Source organism: Ictidomys tridecemlineatus, chromosome 14 (assembly GCF_052094955.1).
Source record: "Ictidomys tridecemlineatus isolate mIctTri1 chromosome 14, mIctTri1.hap1, whole genome shotgun sequence".
Classification (NCBI taxonomy): domain Eukaryota; kingdom Metazoa; phylum Chordata; class Mammalia; order Rodentia; family Sciuridae; genus Ictidomys; species Ictidomys tridecemlineatus.
Genome location: NC_135490.1, coordinates 5,753,822 through 5,768,145, shown reverse-complemented (window position 1 = coordinate 5,768,145; position 14,324 = coordinate 5,753,822). Strand labels below are relative to the sequence as shown.

Genomic DNA, 14,324 nt, shown 5'->3' with positions numbered 1-14,324 from the left:
TCTTTACTCCTTCTAGGTTCTTCTTGTCTGAAAACACATCTCAATTGCTTTCTCCTCATTTTGTTGTGTCCTTGATTCGTCTCTGGCCTTTTTCTCTTCCTGTTGACTGCCCAGAGAGTGTACCTTCTTTAACTACTCTTTTAAAATTGCCTAATAGATATTCATTTCACATAAAGGTATTGCATTTAGATGTCTTGAAACACCCTTTTCAAGGGAGGATAGCTTTGATAACCTGGTTTCAGGAAGAAAATTCTTTTGACAGTTAAGAATTACATGTGCTAAGTTTTAGTGATGCTAAAGCCTGACTCTTAAGCCAAGAGACTTGCTTTTGAATCCCTGGCCCTCTGCTGCACGGATGAGTGATCTTATCAATGGACTCTACCTGCCTCAGTTTCTTCATCTGTGAAGCCAAGGTAGCAAGAGTAGGCACTACATGAGGTGTTTATGAAGATTGCTCATGCAGGGTGCTCATGTTAGCAGTGTTAGCACATGGTGGAGGTATTTTGTTCTTAAACATTCATTCCCATTAGCCAGAGATACAGGGTTGGTATTAAATCTTTAGTGCACAGTTCTTACATGTACATGTGTATATGTTTGTGTTTTTTAATCAAAGTAAGAGCTTGTACAATATTTGGAACAGGCTTTTTTTTTTTTGTAGCCAACGATATCCAGCATTTCCATTTCAGTGAAAATTTCATATTAAAAGACTTCAAAAATCATCTTTTGCAGTACTGTCACTATGTTGCTGGGCTGGTGGGAATTGGCCTTTCTCGTCTGTTCTCGGCCTCAGAGTTTGAAGACCCTGTAGTTGGTGAAGACGTAAACCTTGCAAACTCTATGGGACTATTTCTGCAGAAAACAAACATCATTCGTGATTATCTGGAAGACCAGCGAGAAGGAAGAGAGTTTTGGCCTCAGGAGGTAACAGATTCTGGGTATTTGGGGGGAAGACTATTTTAAACACTCTGAAAACAAATCATGAAGCCCTGTGTTTACAAATGGCAGAAACAAGAGACCTGCTGCTTCAGGCATCATTGGAGCTGGTGAGGAAGAGGTCAGGGTTCAGTTTGTTCAGTGAGTGGCAGGAGCCAGGACTAGCCTGTGTCATTGGCCGACTCCCCTCTTTCTCTCAGTGAACTGGCTCCCAGTGGTGGATGTAGCATAGGTACACTAGCTTAGCCACAGATTTCTTAGGAAGGACTTGGCTCTTGGGCTTCTTCTAAATCTGTTCCTATAGCCAGAGGGTTGAGTCCTCTAGTTGACATACTGAAGAGGTCTTCCCAGTCACATGGTCTTTTACATACTCAGTCTGAGTTCAGGGTGGTTTAAACATAAATTTTTATTAGGTGGAAGACTGAGCATTTACCTGTGAACTATCTGTTCTTATCTCCTTGCCCATTTTTCTATAAGGTGGCTGGCCTTAACTTTTAGAAGTTCTTTTTATATTAGGTATATAAATGTATCATCTATAGTATAAGCTACCAATATTTTCCTACTTTTTGTTTTTTGTCTTTTGTTTTTGCAATACTGGGGATTGAAACTAGGGGCATTCTATCAGTGAGCTGCATCCTCAGTCCATTTTATATTTTGAGTCAGGATCCTGATTAGTTACTCAGTCTGGCCTTGAACTTGCACTCCCCCTGCCTCAGCCTTCCAAGCAGTTGGGACTACAGGCCTGCACGACCGCACTTGGCCCTCTCCCTCTTCTTGCCACAGACCTCTTCTGGTGTTTTAATAAGCTTGTGGCCAGGTCTTTATGATCTGAATTTGATATGCCCATGCATCCATGTGCTTCTTATTAATTTGGTAAGTCTGCAGATGGTCATTTTTATTGGCATAATTTATCAGTTTAAACCTTATAGTTGTACCAGGCAGATGGTGGTGGTTGACTTGTTCAAACAAAGTGTATGTAGAGTCTTTCTGCCTCAGCACTTCAACTCAAAATGGAGTACTTATTACAGTTTACTGCTTTACAAAGTGGAGTAACTCAGGTTTAGGCACAGCTTTGGAAATTGCTGTTCCGTACATGATGGAGTAACTCAATAATGCCATCTGCTTTCCATTTATTTATTTTTGTATTGGGGATTTAATCCCTGAGGGTGGTTTACCACTGATCTACATCCTCAGCCCTTTTTATTTTTTATTTTGAGACAAAAATCTCAGTAAGTTACTGAGGCTGGGCTTGAATTTATGATCTGTCAGTCTCCTAAGTCACTGAGATTACAGATGTGTGCCCTGTGCCCAGCTCACAATGTTATATAAATTTTGAATCATAAAGTTGATCATTATATTTAAGTCATCAGTATGATACTGTGATTTATGAGAGATGTACATTTGGACTAAGGCAGAAGGATTGTAAGTTCAGGGCTGGCCTGGGGAACTTGGTGAGACCCTCAGCAACTTAACAAGATCTTGTCTCAAAATAAAAAATAAGAAGGATAGGGTATGGCTCAGTGATAGAGTGTTCCTGGTTCAATCCCTTTTACTGAAAAGAAAGAAAATAAATATTTGGTCTATGTCAGTTTTCTGGCACACTGCTCCTAAAACCTATGGAATCTCCCAAGAGATAAGTTTTCTTAATATGCTAATGAGACTGAATGGAGGGGCCATTTGCCAAGGGATGCAACATGTGATTAGAAGGTTGTAGGTTGAATTGATCCCAGTGGCTAATGATTTAATCCATCATCCTGTATAAGGAGCTTCCCTAAAAACCCACAGGACTGGGATCAGATAGCTCCTTAGCTATAGGTGGCACCCTAGAGGTCATGCAAACCCCTTCTCCCACATGTCTCCAAATGCATTTCTGACACCTGGCTGTTCATCTGTGTCCTTCATAATACTAAACCATGAAACATAGTGCTTCCCCGAGCTCTGTGAACCACTCCACTAAACTACACCTAAGGAGGGTATTGTGGGAACCCCATTTCATAACCAGTTGGTCACAAGTCTAGGGGGCAGTCTTTTGAAGTGACCTGTGGGATCTGAAGCCCTCTCTGGGTAGAGATGGTTAGAACTGACTCCAATACAGGACACCCAGTTGGTGTGAAGTTGGAAGCCTTCTGGAACTGTGTTTCTGGGGAGGTTGGTTCTGAGGGAGGGACACAGGTCACCTGGGATGTGTTCCTGTGGGGCCTTTCAGTTTATAAGAATGCCAGGGATGCAAACAGCAAAATCCAGAGTGTAGGAAATCTGTCAGGCCACGGGGCAAGAAAAAGAACGAGAGAGACCCTGAAGGTTGAGACTTATGACACCCACCGTAGCCAGTGGTGGGTCTTGTTTACATCCTCATTTGAACAAACAAGGGGAGGGGAAGTTAGAGAATCGGGGAATTTGAATACTATTGTTTGTTAAATATTAATATTATATTTTAAATATACAATAAAGTTTCCTTATCTTTTGGGAATTCATAATAATGTACTTATGAAATGATACATTATGGTTTTACTTTAAAATAATTCAGGAGTTGGGGGTATAGATAGAACAAAATTGGTCACATGTCCATTGTTGAGCCTGGATGATGGGTAAAATGAGGTTTCATTAAGCAGTTTTTTCCATGTTCCACAGAACAGTTTACTACCATCAATCTTCTTCATTATTTAAGTGCAAATTAAGAATGTATAGCAAATTTGACTTTTAGTAGAATCTTCTAGTCTTTTTAGGCCTAGTCATTTATTTTGAGGAAGTTAAAGAATTACCTAAGAATAAAAGTTACTCTCCAAAGAATCCTAGATAGTGTCACTAAAGATCATCAAACCAAAATAAATTAATTAATTTAAAATTCATCAAACCAGTCTCACTGGAATTGATATTTTTTGACTTTCAAGTTTGTAAGATGCAGAGAGGTAATGTTCCTGGAGTGCAGACCCTTCCGTTTGTCCTATTTGTGCTTGCTCAATAGCATTCTTACGAGATCAGGAATGGAGTGTTAATCTTTCATTATTTTGAGGCCTGGTTGTCCTGAATGGTAACATGTAGTTTGTAGTGCTGCCATAGCTGATTGTGTACATAGCTGGGCTTGTTCGGGACTCAGTTGACATCTTCCAGCTGCAGGAGGCTCTTTAAGTGAGTCTAAGGCGTTGCTTAGTGCCTGAGTCCTGGGTGTCTCTAAGGGACACCTTCCCAGTGTGCACTGTGATTGGCCTTGACTGCTATCAGATGTCTTAGATCAGGCTCCATCTGTATGAGAAATGAGTCAGTAGTGAAGAGACCTGATCACAGAGCCGATTCACAAAGCCACTTTTTTTTTTTATCTCTTAATGTCATCTGTAAATTCTCCCGTGCACGCGTTGACTTGTTCTTTAATCTCCGTATCTGGTAGGTTTGGAGCAGGTATGTTAAGAAGCTGGGGGATTTTGCTAAGCCAGAAAACATTGACTTGGCGGTGCAGTGCCTGAATGAACTGATAACTAATGCCCTGCACCACATCCCTGATGTCATCACCTACCTGTCAAGACTCCGGAACCAGAGTGTGTTTAACTTCTGCGCTATTCCACAGGTATGGGTTGGGGCTCCTCTTGGTGTGTGTAGAAGTGGGGTCTGAAGGGAGTGGAGCATTGGTAAGGGGGTGGAGTGCAACCGACTCTTCTGTACTCGGGGACAGTATTCCTTAGCGGGTGACTCCAGTGTGTCTCCTCTTGCTGGAGAGCAGGCAGTGACTTGCAGTGACTCACAGTACCCCTTTGCCTCCCGGCACTACATTCAGCTCAAACTCAAGGTTAAGTCTGCTCATTTCCAGAACCAACCTTTTGAATTCACTTTTTGCCCCTTAACTATTCTAAACTAGCTAGATTCTTATGGTCAACAGTTTAATCAAGGGCTTTAGTGTAGATTTATTGAGAATTCAGGGTAAAACTTAAGTGAAGCTGTTATTATTTTTAAAAATCTTTATTAAACACCTAATATTTCTGTATTTTTCTAGACTTAGGATAACAAATCCTGATCTGTCGATCTGGCCCCTTGATGTTCTAGGAGTTTGCTCCTGTTAATTGCCTTCACCAGTTATTTCAGTTATTGACTCAAGTTTAACTGAAGAAAGTGAAAAGATCTAACTAGTTTAGAAATTTGGTTTGATTTTGTTCTACTCTGACTACTTTCAAATGGTAGTTGGAACTAAAATCTGCATGTCTGTCTAAATCTGCCCCATTATCCTAAAATAAAATTTGCTGTTCAGAATAGGAAATTGTACCCTCTTATTGTTTTTCTTCCTATTCATTATTTTGTGTGGTGTAGAGCATTGAACCCAGGGTGCTCTGTCACTGAACCCACATCCTCAGCCCTTTCTATTTTTTATTTTGAGACAGTGTCTTACCAGTTGCTTAGCTGTCCTTAAACTTGTGGTCTTCCTGCCTCAACCTCCTAAGTAACTAGGACTGTGAAGATTCGGAAGGGGCAGGTACCCACCATACCCTGGCACCTCATAGTAATTTTTTTTTTTTTTTTTTTTAAAGAGAGAGTGAGAGAGGAGAGAGAGAGAGAGAGAGTGAGAGAGAGAATTTTTAATATTTATTTTTTAGTTCTCGGCGGACATAACATCTTTGTTGGTATGTGGTACTGAGGATCGAACCCGGGCCGCACGCATGCCAGGCGAGCGCGCTACCGCTTGAGCCACATCCCCAGCCTCATAGTAATTTTTTTTAAAAATTTTTTCTTTTTTTAAAGAGAGAGAGAGAGAAAGAAAGAGAAGAGAAGAGAGAGATAGAGAAGAGAAGAGAGAGAGAGAGAATCCTTCAATATTTATTCTCTAGTTTTCAGCGGACACAACATCTTTGTATGTGGTGCTGAGGATCGAACCCAGGCCGCATGCATGCCAGGCAAGCGTGCCACCGCTTGAGCCATATCCCCAGCCCATAATTTTTAATATTTAATAATTATATTCATTGTAGTAAAAAATGTAAAATTCTTTCCAGATATTATTTTGACCGTATTTCAGATCTAGTGACCCATTGCTCTAGCATGGAGTATGACAGATTAACATTTTTTCCAAATAAAATGATAACTTTTGGTGCTGAATTACAGAATAATCTGAAACTACAGAAGTGCTTGATCTTGTGTGTGGTTGAGAAAGGAGGCGTGGGAAGGCAGAAATCTGGGGCGCTCTCTTGGTCAGTTGCTCACAGCTCTCACTTGGCCTTCTCACCTTGTCCTGCTGTCTCTAGGTGATGGCCATTGCTACCTTGGCGGCCTGCTACAATAATCAGCAGGTGTTCAAAGGGGTGGTGAAGATTCGGAAGGGGCAAGCAGTGACCCTGATGATGGATGCCACCAACATGCCAGCTGTCAAGGCCATAATATACCAGTATATGGAAGAGGTGGGTTTTGTTTAGCTCCCTGGATAATTTGTAGCTACTTTATGATTTAGATAATGTCACTGTTCACACATACCATGTTTGGAAATTAGATGATCCTAACACCTCGCTCTGCTATGGCATGAAGAGACAGGAGTTGGTATCCTTTATGTACAGGAGCTGAGCTGCTGGTTCTGGGCAGCACAGGACCCTGGTGAGAAGAGGTCCATGAAGCAAGACATAAGATGGAGCTTCTGGGTAGAATTTGCATACTGGGTAGTGCTCTACCACCGAGCTACGCCCCCAGCCCCAAGAGCTGGGAGGTGAGGTTTAGACAAATCAGACTTCCTGTTTCAAGGGTAACGTGAAGGTGATGCTTGTGTAAGCTAATGGAGCACGTGGCTGAGTGGATCCCGTGCTCTAGTCTAGGTTGTTCCGTCACATCACAGGGCTCAACTGGAAACCACGGAAGAGAATTCAGCCAAAACAGAACCATCAAGTTGCAGTCTTTCCTAAGTTTCTTTTGCAAGTCTTGTTTTCAAATGCCACAACCAACCTATTAGATAAAGCATACCCATTCAAGACAAATCTTTGACTGTGGAGGGTTTGACGAGCTTCACAACGGTTTTCTAGGAGGCTGGATCTGGGGCTCTCTTGGTCAGTTGCTCATAGCTGGACTGTAGCCCTGAGATTACTGGTTCTCGGTGGCAGTGATCTGCCCGCCTTTCACCAGGGATGATGGGAAACTTCTGGGGATGGTTCTTATTGTCATGCCTGCTGTGTGTGTGTGTGTGTGTTGGGGGAGGTGCTACTGGAATGGGGTGGAAGCCGTGGTCCCTGGATATGATCTTACTGAGGTGCAAGTGAAGGCCCTGCTCCTTCCTCCCCTGCTGCGCTGGCCCCCAGGGCTGCTCTCAGCAGCTGTCACCGGTGCCCTACAGGTGCTGGGCAGCTCTGCTCTTTGCTCGGATTTCTTTACAGGTCGCACGTGCTTTTGTATTTCCTCCTCCTCATGTTTCCCAGCATTTCTCCCGGGAGTTCCTCTGTAGGAGTGCTAAGAGAAGACCAAATATATTTTTAAAAAAATATTAAAATTCCTGAAGTAACCAAAAATTGCTACAATCACTGTGTGGTTCACCATATTATGTCTCATTTATTTTGAGCTTCCTAATAAGTGGGTGCTTATTGATATCAAGGAAATGGAGCTAGAGCCATAATTTGGATCCAGGTCTGATTAGAGATTGGGTGATCTGGACTACAGTTCCCAGGGGTTCATTTACCCTTTCTCAACAGAATTGTTCCATTTTAAGCACTATTTCTTCATTTTATATAAATTAGAAACATGTTAAGTAGTATGCAGTTCAGAGATTCTTTTTGTAATCTGATCACTAATTTTAGAAAACAATTTTTAAAAATTTTATGGGAGCTAGTATGTACCAAGTCCTGGTTTTGATCCCCAGAATCTCTAAAAAAGTTTTTTTAAAAAAGGCAGTTGCACTCCTGTGTTAAAGTTCATATTTCACTTGGGTTGCCCTTTACTGTTAGCAATGCAGTTTGTGACTCATGGCTTGGAGGCCAAGGTGGACGGATTGTGATTGGCTGACCTCCTGATTTGTAAGTTCGGTCTCACAGGAATTCAGCTGCTTTTGCAATTTAAGGACACAGTTGAATAGCTGTAACAGGGTGGCCCACAAAGCTAAAAAATAGATCTGGCCCTTTAGGAGAAAGTTGACTGACCTCTGATCTAGGGCATTAGTCGTTCTGTTTGAAACTGCCCTTGAGAAACTCAGGGTAATTTGAAGGAAATGCTAATACTTAAGTTGATTTGATAGAGAAATATCTGTGAAGATGTGTGAGTCTGAAGTGTAGAATCTGATAATGGTTTTAGTGTCAGCATTTGGGACATTTTCAAATGAAGTTTGACATGAAGACTTGTGTGAAGTCCACCTTTGCTGGTGTCCAGATGTTCACTGATCCTGTTTCTCTTCACTGAGTCTGCCCTCTGCAGTATGAAAGGACACGCTTCTGCTCTGTGGACTCTGTGCTTGGCCATAGCGGGTGTGCACCTGGAAGAGGCTCCTCAGAGCTTCTCCTTGCACACCTCTGAACTTGCCTGAGGAGGTGGAGTGAGGACCCAGGGGCTCCTGAGCAGGTGGATGGACACTGCTTCCAGGCCCTCGTCCGGCCCTTGCTTCAAGCCGGCCTGCGCACTGTCAGCCCAGGAGGCGGGGAGAAGGTCAGCCTGTGTTTTGGGTTAGCAGAAAATGTGCTGGCAAGCAGCCAGAAGTGCTCGTTCCCCTCTTGGCCAGGTGAATTTCTTGGCCAGGGAGCCTTAGTCTTCTCATGGAAGCTTGCTGCCCCTGTGCCCTGTGGGTACACGAGGGCATCACAGGCTCTAGAGCCCTCGTTGACTAGAAACTGGTGCTTGGCACAGTGGCACGTGACATGATGATGGTTTCTCTCCTGGAAACCCTTTTGCTCTCCTGCTTCTATCACCGTCTCCTCTTCAGCCTTTGCCTCTGCCTGCTCCCGGCCTCTCTGGCTTCTCTTCCATCTGCGGTGCTGCCAGAGTTCCAGCCTGATCTCCCTCTTTCCTTACTGACAGATGCTCTCTGGCTGCTGTGGCAGCTCCCCGCACTGAGTGCAGCTCACTCCTGCCAAGAAACCACCATCAGATTCTGCTGCTCGAGACTCACGAACCTTCAGAGCTATTTCTCTGTCAAATCAGCTGAAGTGTTAGCATTTCCTTCAGAATGCCTTGAGTCCCTAGGACAACTTCAAACAAAATAGCTGATGTCCTAGATCAGAGGTCAGCCAGCTTTCTCTTAAAGGGCCCCAAAATATAGCTTTCTGGGCCATTTTTATCTTTTTTGTCAGTTACTCAGTTCAGACCTGGGCTAGAGCTTTAAGGTTTTTGGTTGGTTGTTTTGGTGAATGACATTGCAGTACACCCAATTTTAGAATCCTGGGGGCATCCTAGAGTTCTTTTCTCCCTAGTCCTATATGTAAGCAGTCCCTAGGTCTAGCCTTATCTGTCTTTATGCTTTCATATCAGTCAGAAGGTTGTGTGCTTTACCCTCGGACCTAGCCTTTATTCTACAGAAACCTGCAGACAGTGTTGAAGAATGTCTGTGTGCAGCCTTTGACTTGAGTCAGTTCTAATTGGCAGGTGTGTTAGCTCTCCCTCACTATAATAAAATACCTGAGGTAATTATTTAATTAAATCATAAAGGTTCACTCTGGCTCTGTTTTGGAGATTCCAGTCCATGTTTGGCCTCATTATCTCAGGCCCGTGGCAAGGCCACACATCATGGCAGGAGTATGGTGGGATAAAGCACCTCTTTTATATCCAGAGCCAGGGAACAAAAGAAGAAGACTAGACTAGGTCCCACAGTCCCCTTAGGGGGCACACCCTCAGTGACCTAAGAACCTCAGTAGGCCCCAGCTCCAATAGGTCCAACTTAACACACAGGCCTTTGGGGACTTTAGATATTCAAAGTAGGCAGTAGAGAATTTATTATACGTGACACATTCATGTTGAGAAGATTGTGATTAAAAAAAAAGGCATTTTGTAAAATGGAGTGAAAAAATCAAATTATAGAAAAGTGTTGACCCTAGTTTTTAAATTACATATGTAATTTCATGAGTATGATATGCATTCACATTTATACATAACTCTAGATGATGTATTTTTATACGTGATGACTTATGGGTTTATCAGTAGGCTTGCAGGCCATAATGTATATGTCAGCCGGTGGATGAGGAAGACTGGGGGCTTTGACTTTTTTTCGGCACTGGGAATTGAACCCAGGGGTGCTTAACACATGAGCCACATCCCCAGCTCTTTTTAATGTTTTATCCAGAGATAGGGTCTCACTGAATTGTAAGTGCCTCGCTAAGTTGCTGAGGCTGGCTTTGAACTCATGATCCTCCTAACTCAGCCTCCTGAGTTGCTGGGATTACAGGTGTGTGCCACCACAGCTGGCTCCCAACTTTTTCTTTTGTGCTGCTATCACAAGCAGAATTTCATTGTCTCAATTTTATTTTATAGAAATTAATGTTAGTGTCTTCCCTCACCTGATTTTCTCTCTAGTTATCTTTCATATCACAATACCTGACAATAGCTATCATTAGCTTGTTGCTGCAGGCATATTCTTTTATTTCCTCATTGTATTAAATTCCCACTGTGTTTTTGGAGGATAAGGGTGGCAAGAATAGAAGACATCTTTGTAAAAAATACCCATCATATAAAGAAAATTTGGGGTAATGATTTTATTTAAAACGCACCTGTTGTGTCTTCTCCACTGTGTGCAGACCTGGGTCAGAACATTATGACTTCCACTCATAACCTTCTACCTGGCTTCTCAGTTCCATTCAGTATTTGCTGAGGGCCTACTGTGTGACAGGCACAGTACAGAGCTAGAGATCAGAAGGTGAATGAGAGAATCAGTCTAGTAGGGGAGACCTGTACCAGTGTACTGTTTCCACGAAAGTGATAAGGTCAGAGTTTGTCTAGGAGAGTGACTCTTAGCCCAGCCTGCAGGTGCGGGGAGGGATAGTACGGGAGCTAGGATGTGGAGGTGCATCTGAGAGAGGGTGTGGGAGGGGAGAAGGCAGCAGGAGTCTCCAGTAGAGCCGGTCGTGGCGCATGCCTGTAATCCCAGCAGCTCGGGAGGCTGAGATAGGAGGATCACAAGTTCAAAGCAGCATCAGCAAAAAAAAAAAAAAGTGTGCCTTGCATTCATGAAGCAGAGGAGCACAGTGGCCTCCGCTTGGAAGGTGTGTGCCCTGGCTGTGGTGCCTCATGTTCACTGAAGGAGCTCAGACTCTTCCAGAGGTGAGGGTATGGAAAGGTTTCAGTCTCTCTGTGAACAGACTGGGCTCAAGCAGAGAGGCAGGAACTCAGCATGGGACAGCTGAGGTGACTGACCAAGGCCTGGCCTTGAGCAGTAATGGAGGGCAGTGTGTGGGGGGGTGGACACTGCAGTGCTTCAGACACGGCAGTGAGGGGGCCAGGTTACTTCCACGTCCTCTGGGCCTGTTTCCAGGTCGCTGAGCGGGCGGAACGTGCCTGCCTGTTGAGGACTGCTGTAAGAGGTGACCACAGGAAATGCTAAAGCACTGGACGCCTTCCATGGCACTCACAGCTTTTCCTCTTCAACAGATTTATCACAGAATCCCCAGCTCGGACCCGTCCTCCAGTAAAACCAGGCACATCATCTCCACCATCAGGACGCAGAATCTTCCCAACTGCCAGCTGATCTCCCGAAGCCACTACTCCCCGCTGTACCTGTCCTTTGTCATGCTCTTGGCTGCCCTGAGCTGGCAGTACCTGAGCACCCTGACCCAGGTCACAGAAGACTATGTTCAGACGGGAGAGCACTGACTGGGAGCTGTTGGGAGCCGCCGTCTGCGACGGAGTCACCGTTCTCAGGGGTGGATGTTGGCTTCCCTTTATGTTTTTTATTCCTACTTTAATCCCTCAAAGAACTACTTGGACCTTCACAGACTGAAATACAGAGTTTAAAAGAATATGGGCCTTGCCCTCAGCAGGCTGTGCTTGCAAGTCCCGGTCACCCTGCTGCACCGGGGGACGGCAGGGATCTCCCTCAGCGAGGCCTGGCTGCAAGAATGATTAAATGTGTTTATGTTTAATTTGAAGCAACCTTTGAATACTGTCAGTAGAAAATGAAGTGACTTTTCCTTGTGTCTGGTGCCTGGTTTTCCCCTCATTCTGTTCCCTCTAGTTGGGCTGAACGTGGTAGATGTGAATGCAGAGTTCTAGTTGTTTCCTAAGAGTGCAGACTTGCCTCTACACAAGGATGCAGGGAATAAAGTCTTGGCATTATTTTCTCATTTGAAAGGGCCCTTCAGTAGAGCTGTTTCTGGATATTTACAGTAATAGGTGCAATTGCTCTCTGTCTAGTGCAGTTCACCTGAGCCCACTTGACCATGGGATAGATGGAGTTAGTGATCAGAGGACGAGGGCATCTGTTGCCACTGTGAAGCCAGTTAGCAAGTACCAGGAGGGACAAGCTTGGCTGCCCTGGGTAGCAGTGGCCAAGCAAGCGACAGGGTAGCTGCTCCCTGGCTGCCTCCCTGTGAGGCTGGTCATCTCAGCTGCATTCAGACACATGAAGACTTTTCCTCCTAGCTTTTTTTCCTTAAATTTCCAGTCTACACACCAATGTCTCAAGAAAGGGAGAGCTATTTTCAGATGAAGGTCAAGTGGCACCCAGCCTCGTTCCCCCTCAGAGGGTTTGCCCTCCTTAACCCCAGCACAGCCGGGGCTGGGGTAAACTCCCTCCTGCGGTGGCTCAGTGCATCTCTGCCTGGGCAAGGAAGTCCTGGTTCCCTGCCAAGGGTCTGTCCAGAAAAGCCCTTGGGAGAGTCGGCGTGGCCGGCACTGCTGTGAGGCATAGCTCGCTCTTGTCACATTATCAAAATGCCTGAGGCTGGGTACCGTCTGTGGGAAAAGGAGTTCGGGACTGGAGATGTGACCCGTGGTGGGGAGCTCGCCCAGCACGGGTCTGAGCCCCAGCAACACAAGGGGAGGAGGGGAAAGGCTTCTTTATAAATGCTCACAGTTAGGGAGACTGGAAGTGAAGGTTGGGTGGCCCTGCCTGTCCAGCCTGGGTCCAGGCCCCCGGAGGACGGCATCACAGTGGTGGGAGACTGGGAGCGAGGGGGAGTCAGGGCCCAGCGGGCTCTTTTATAACAGACTCACTCTAGAGGGTCAGCAGTCACCCCTTCTGAAGGTGAGTCCCCACCACCTCCATGTCACTACCCTGAGGTCCAAGCCTCCTGCACACAGACCTCTGGAGGACACTCGGGGCACTGCAGTGTGCACAGCCTCTTGTCCCAGTCTACTGCGTGTAAGGTGACTTAACGACTGAATTGGGTTTTTCCTAAGTAATGTTGGGTTAGCACTGTTACAGAAACGGGTTTTCTGTGACCACTAGAGACACCTGGCTTAAGTTTGGGTCCATGAAGATTGCCTCTGGAGCCACTGGAATTACAGCATGTGCCACATGTCCTGCTCGGTTTTATTTTTTTAGTATAACTGTACATAAATATTCATCTAAAATTCAAACAATTGGGCATCCTGCTCCCCACTTTCAGTATCATTTACAGCATTCCACACGGTCTGTTTCCTGTTCACAGTAGATTATTCCACCCAGCCCATCAGAATCTAGGAATTTAAAATGAACAACAGCTGGGAGTGGGAGCCTGACCTCTATGGTTGACTACTGTGCCATTTCCCAGGGGCGCTGGTGTGCATAGGGGGAGAGGTAGTCATTTTTGGCAGTTTTGGAAACTTGAGCTCTTAAGTTTGTGGTTTTGAAACATCAGTGTGAATCACAATTACCCCATCACCGGGGCCACAGACTTTCTGACCTAGTAGCTTGGTGTGGTGCCCAAGAATTTGCTAACCTAAGTTCTCAGGTGACAGGAACCAGGCTGGTGGAGAGATCAGGCTAAAGAACACTGCTCAAAGGCATTGCTCCTCAAACTTCAACCTCCTTAGGAATGAGCGTGTCTGGTCAGGCTGCACGCTGACTTAAGTGCAGTGCTCATTCTAGCGCTGGCTAATGGGCAGTGAAGCTGGGCTGCAGCCCATTATAGTGGCAAGGCTCCCAGAGGACAGTGCTCTGAGGTCTAGGAGAGGAAAGGTGGAACTCTCCCAGACTGACCTGCAGGGAAGACTGAAAAAGCCCTGTCCCGCCTGTCCTCCCATGTGGACAGGCGTCCAGGAGGACCTCTGGAGCAGACGTGATCCAGGGGGTCATTTCTGGCTGACTAAAGCCTTGAGATCCATCCCAAATACTGCAAAGCAGGTTCTTCTGGTAAAGCCTTCACATGTGATGCTGTCCCAGTGCCTTCTGGTGCTTCATGAAGCACACCCTGGCTGGCTCCACGGGTGGGAATGGAGTTGCAGGTGGGTACATGGTGGAAGAACGGGAGCGGAAGCGTGGGAGCAGCAGAACTGTTGGCAACTCACTGAGGTCAGGAATATATTTGAAATTGCAGGAGTAAAGT

General features: G+C 45.3%; 1 protein-coding gene across 2 annotated transcripts in view; it reads left to right on the top strand.

Annotated features, from left to right (window-relative positions):
* The window catches only part of Fdft1 (farnesyl-diphosphate farnesyltransferase 1), a 28,641-nt gene extending 16,648 nt beyond the window's left edge, over positions 1-11,993 (top strand). For both annotated transcript variants that reach the window (XM_078030772.1, XM_078030771.1), the window contains 4 exons: positions 730-921; positions 4,319-4,495; positions 6,156-6,308; positions 11,449-11,993. In XM_078030772.1, the coding sequence (XP_077886898.1) occupies positions 730-921; positions 4,319-4,495; positions 6,156-6,308; positions 11,449-11,670 (744 nt within the window). In that variant the 3' untranslated portion in view covers positions 11,671-11,993. The remainder of the gene's footprint in view (positions 1-729; positions 922-4,318; positions 4,496-6,155; positions 6,309-11,448) is intronic.
* The last annotated feature ends 2,331 nt before the right edge of the window (positions 11,994-14,324 follow it).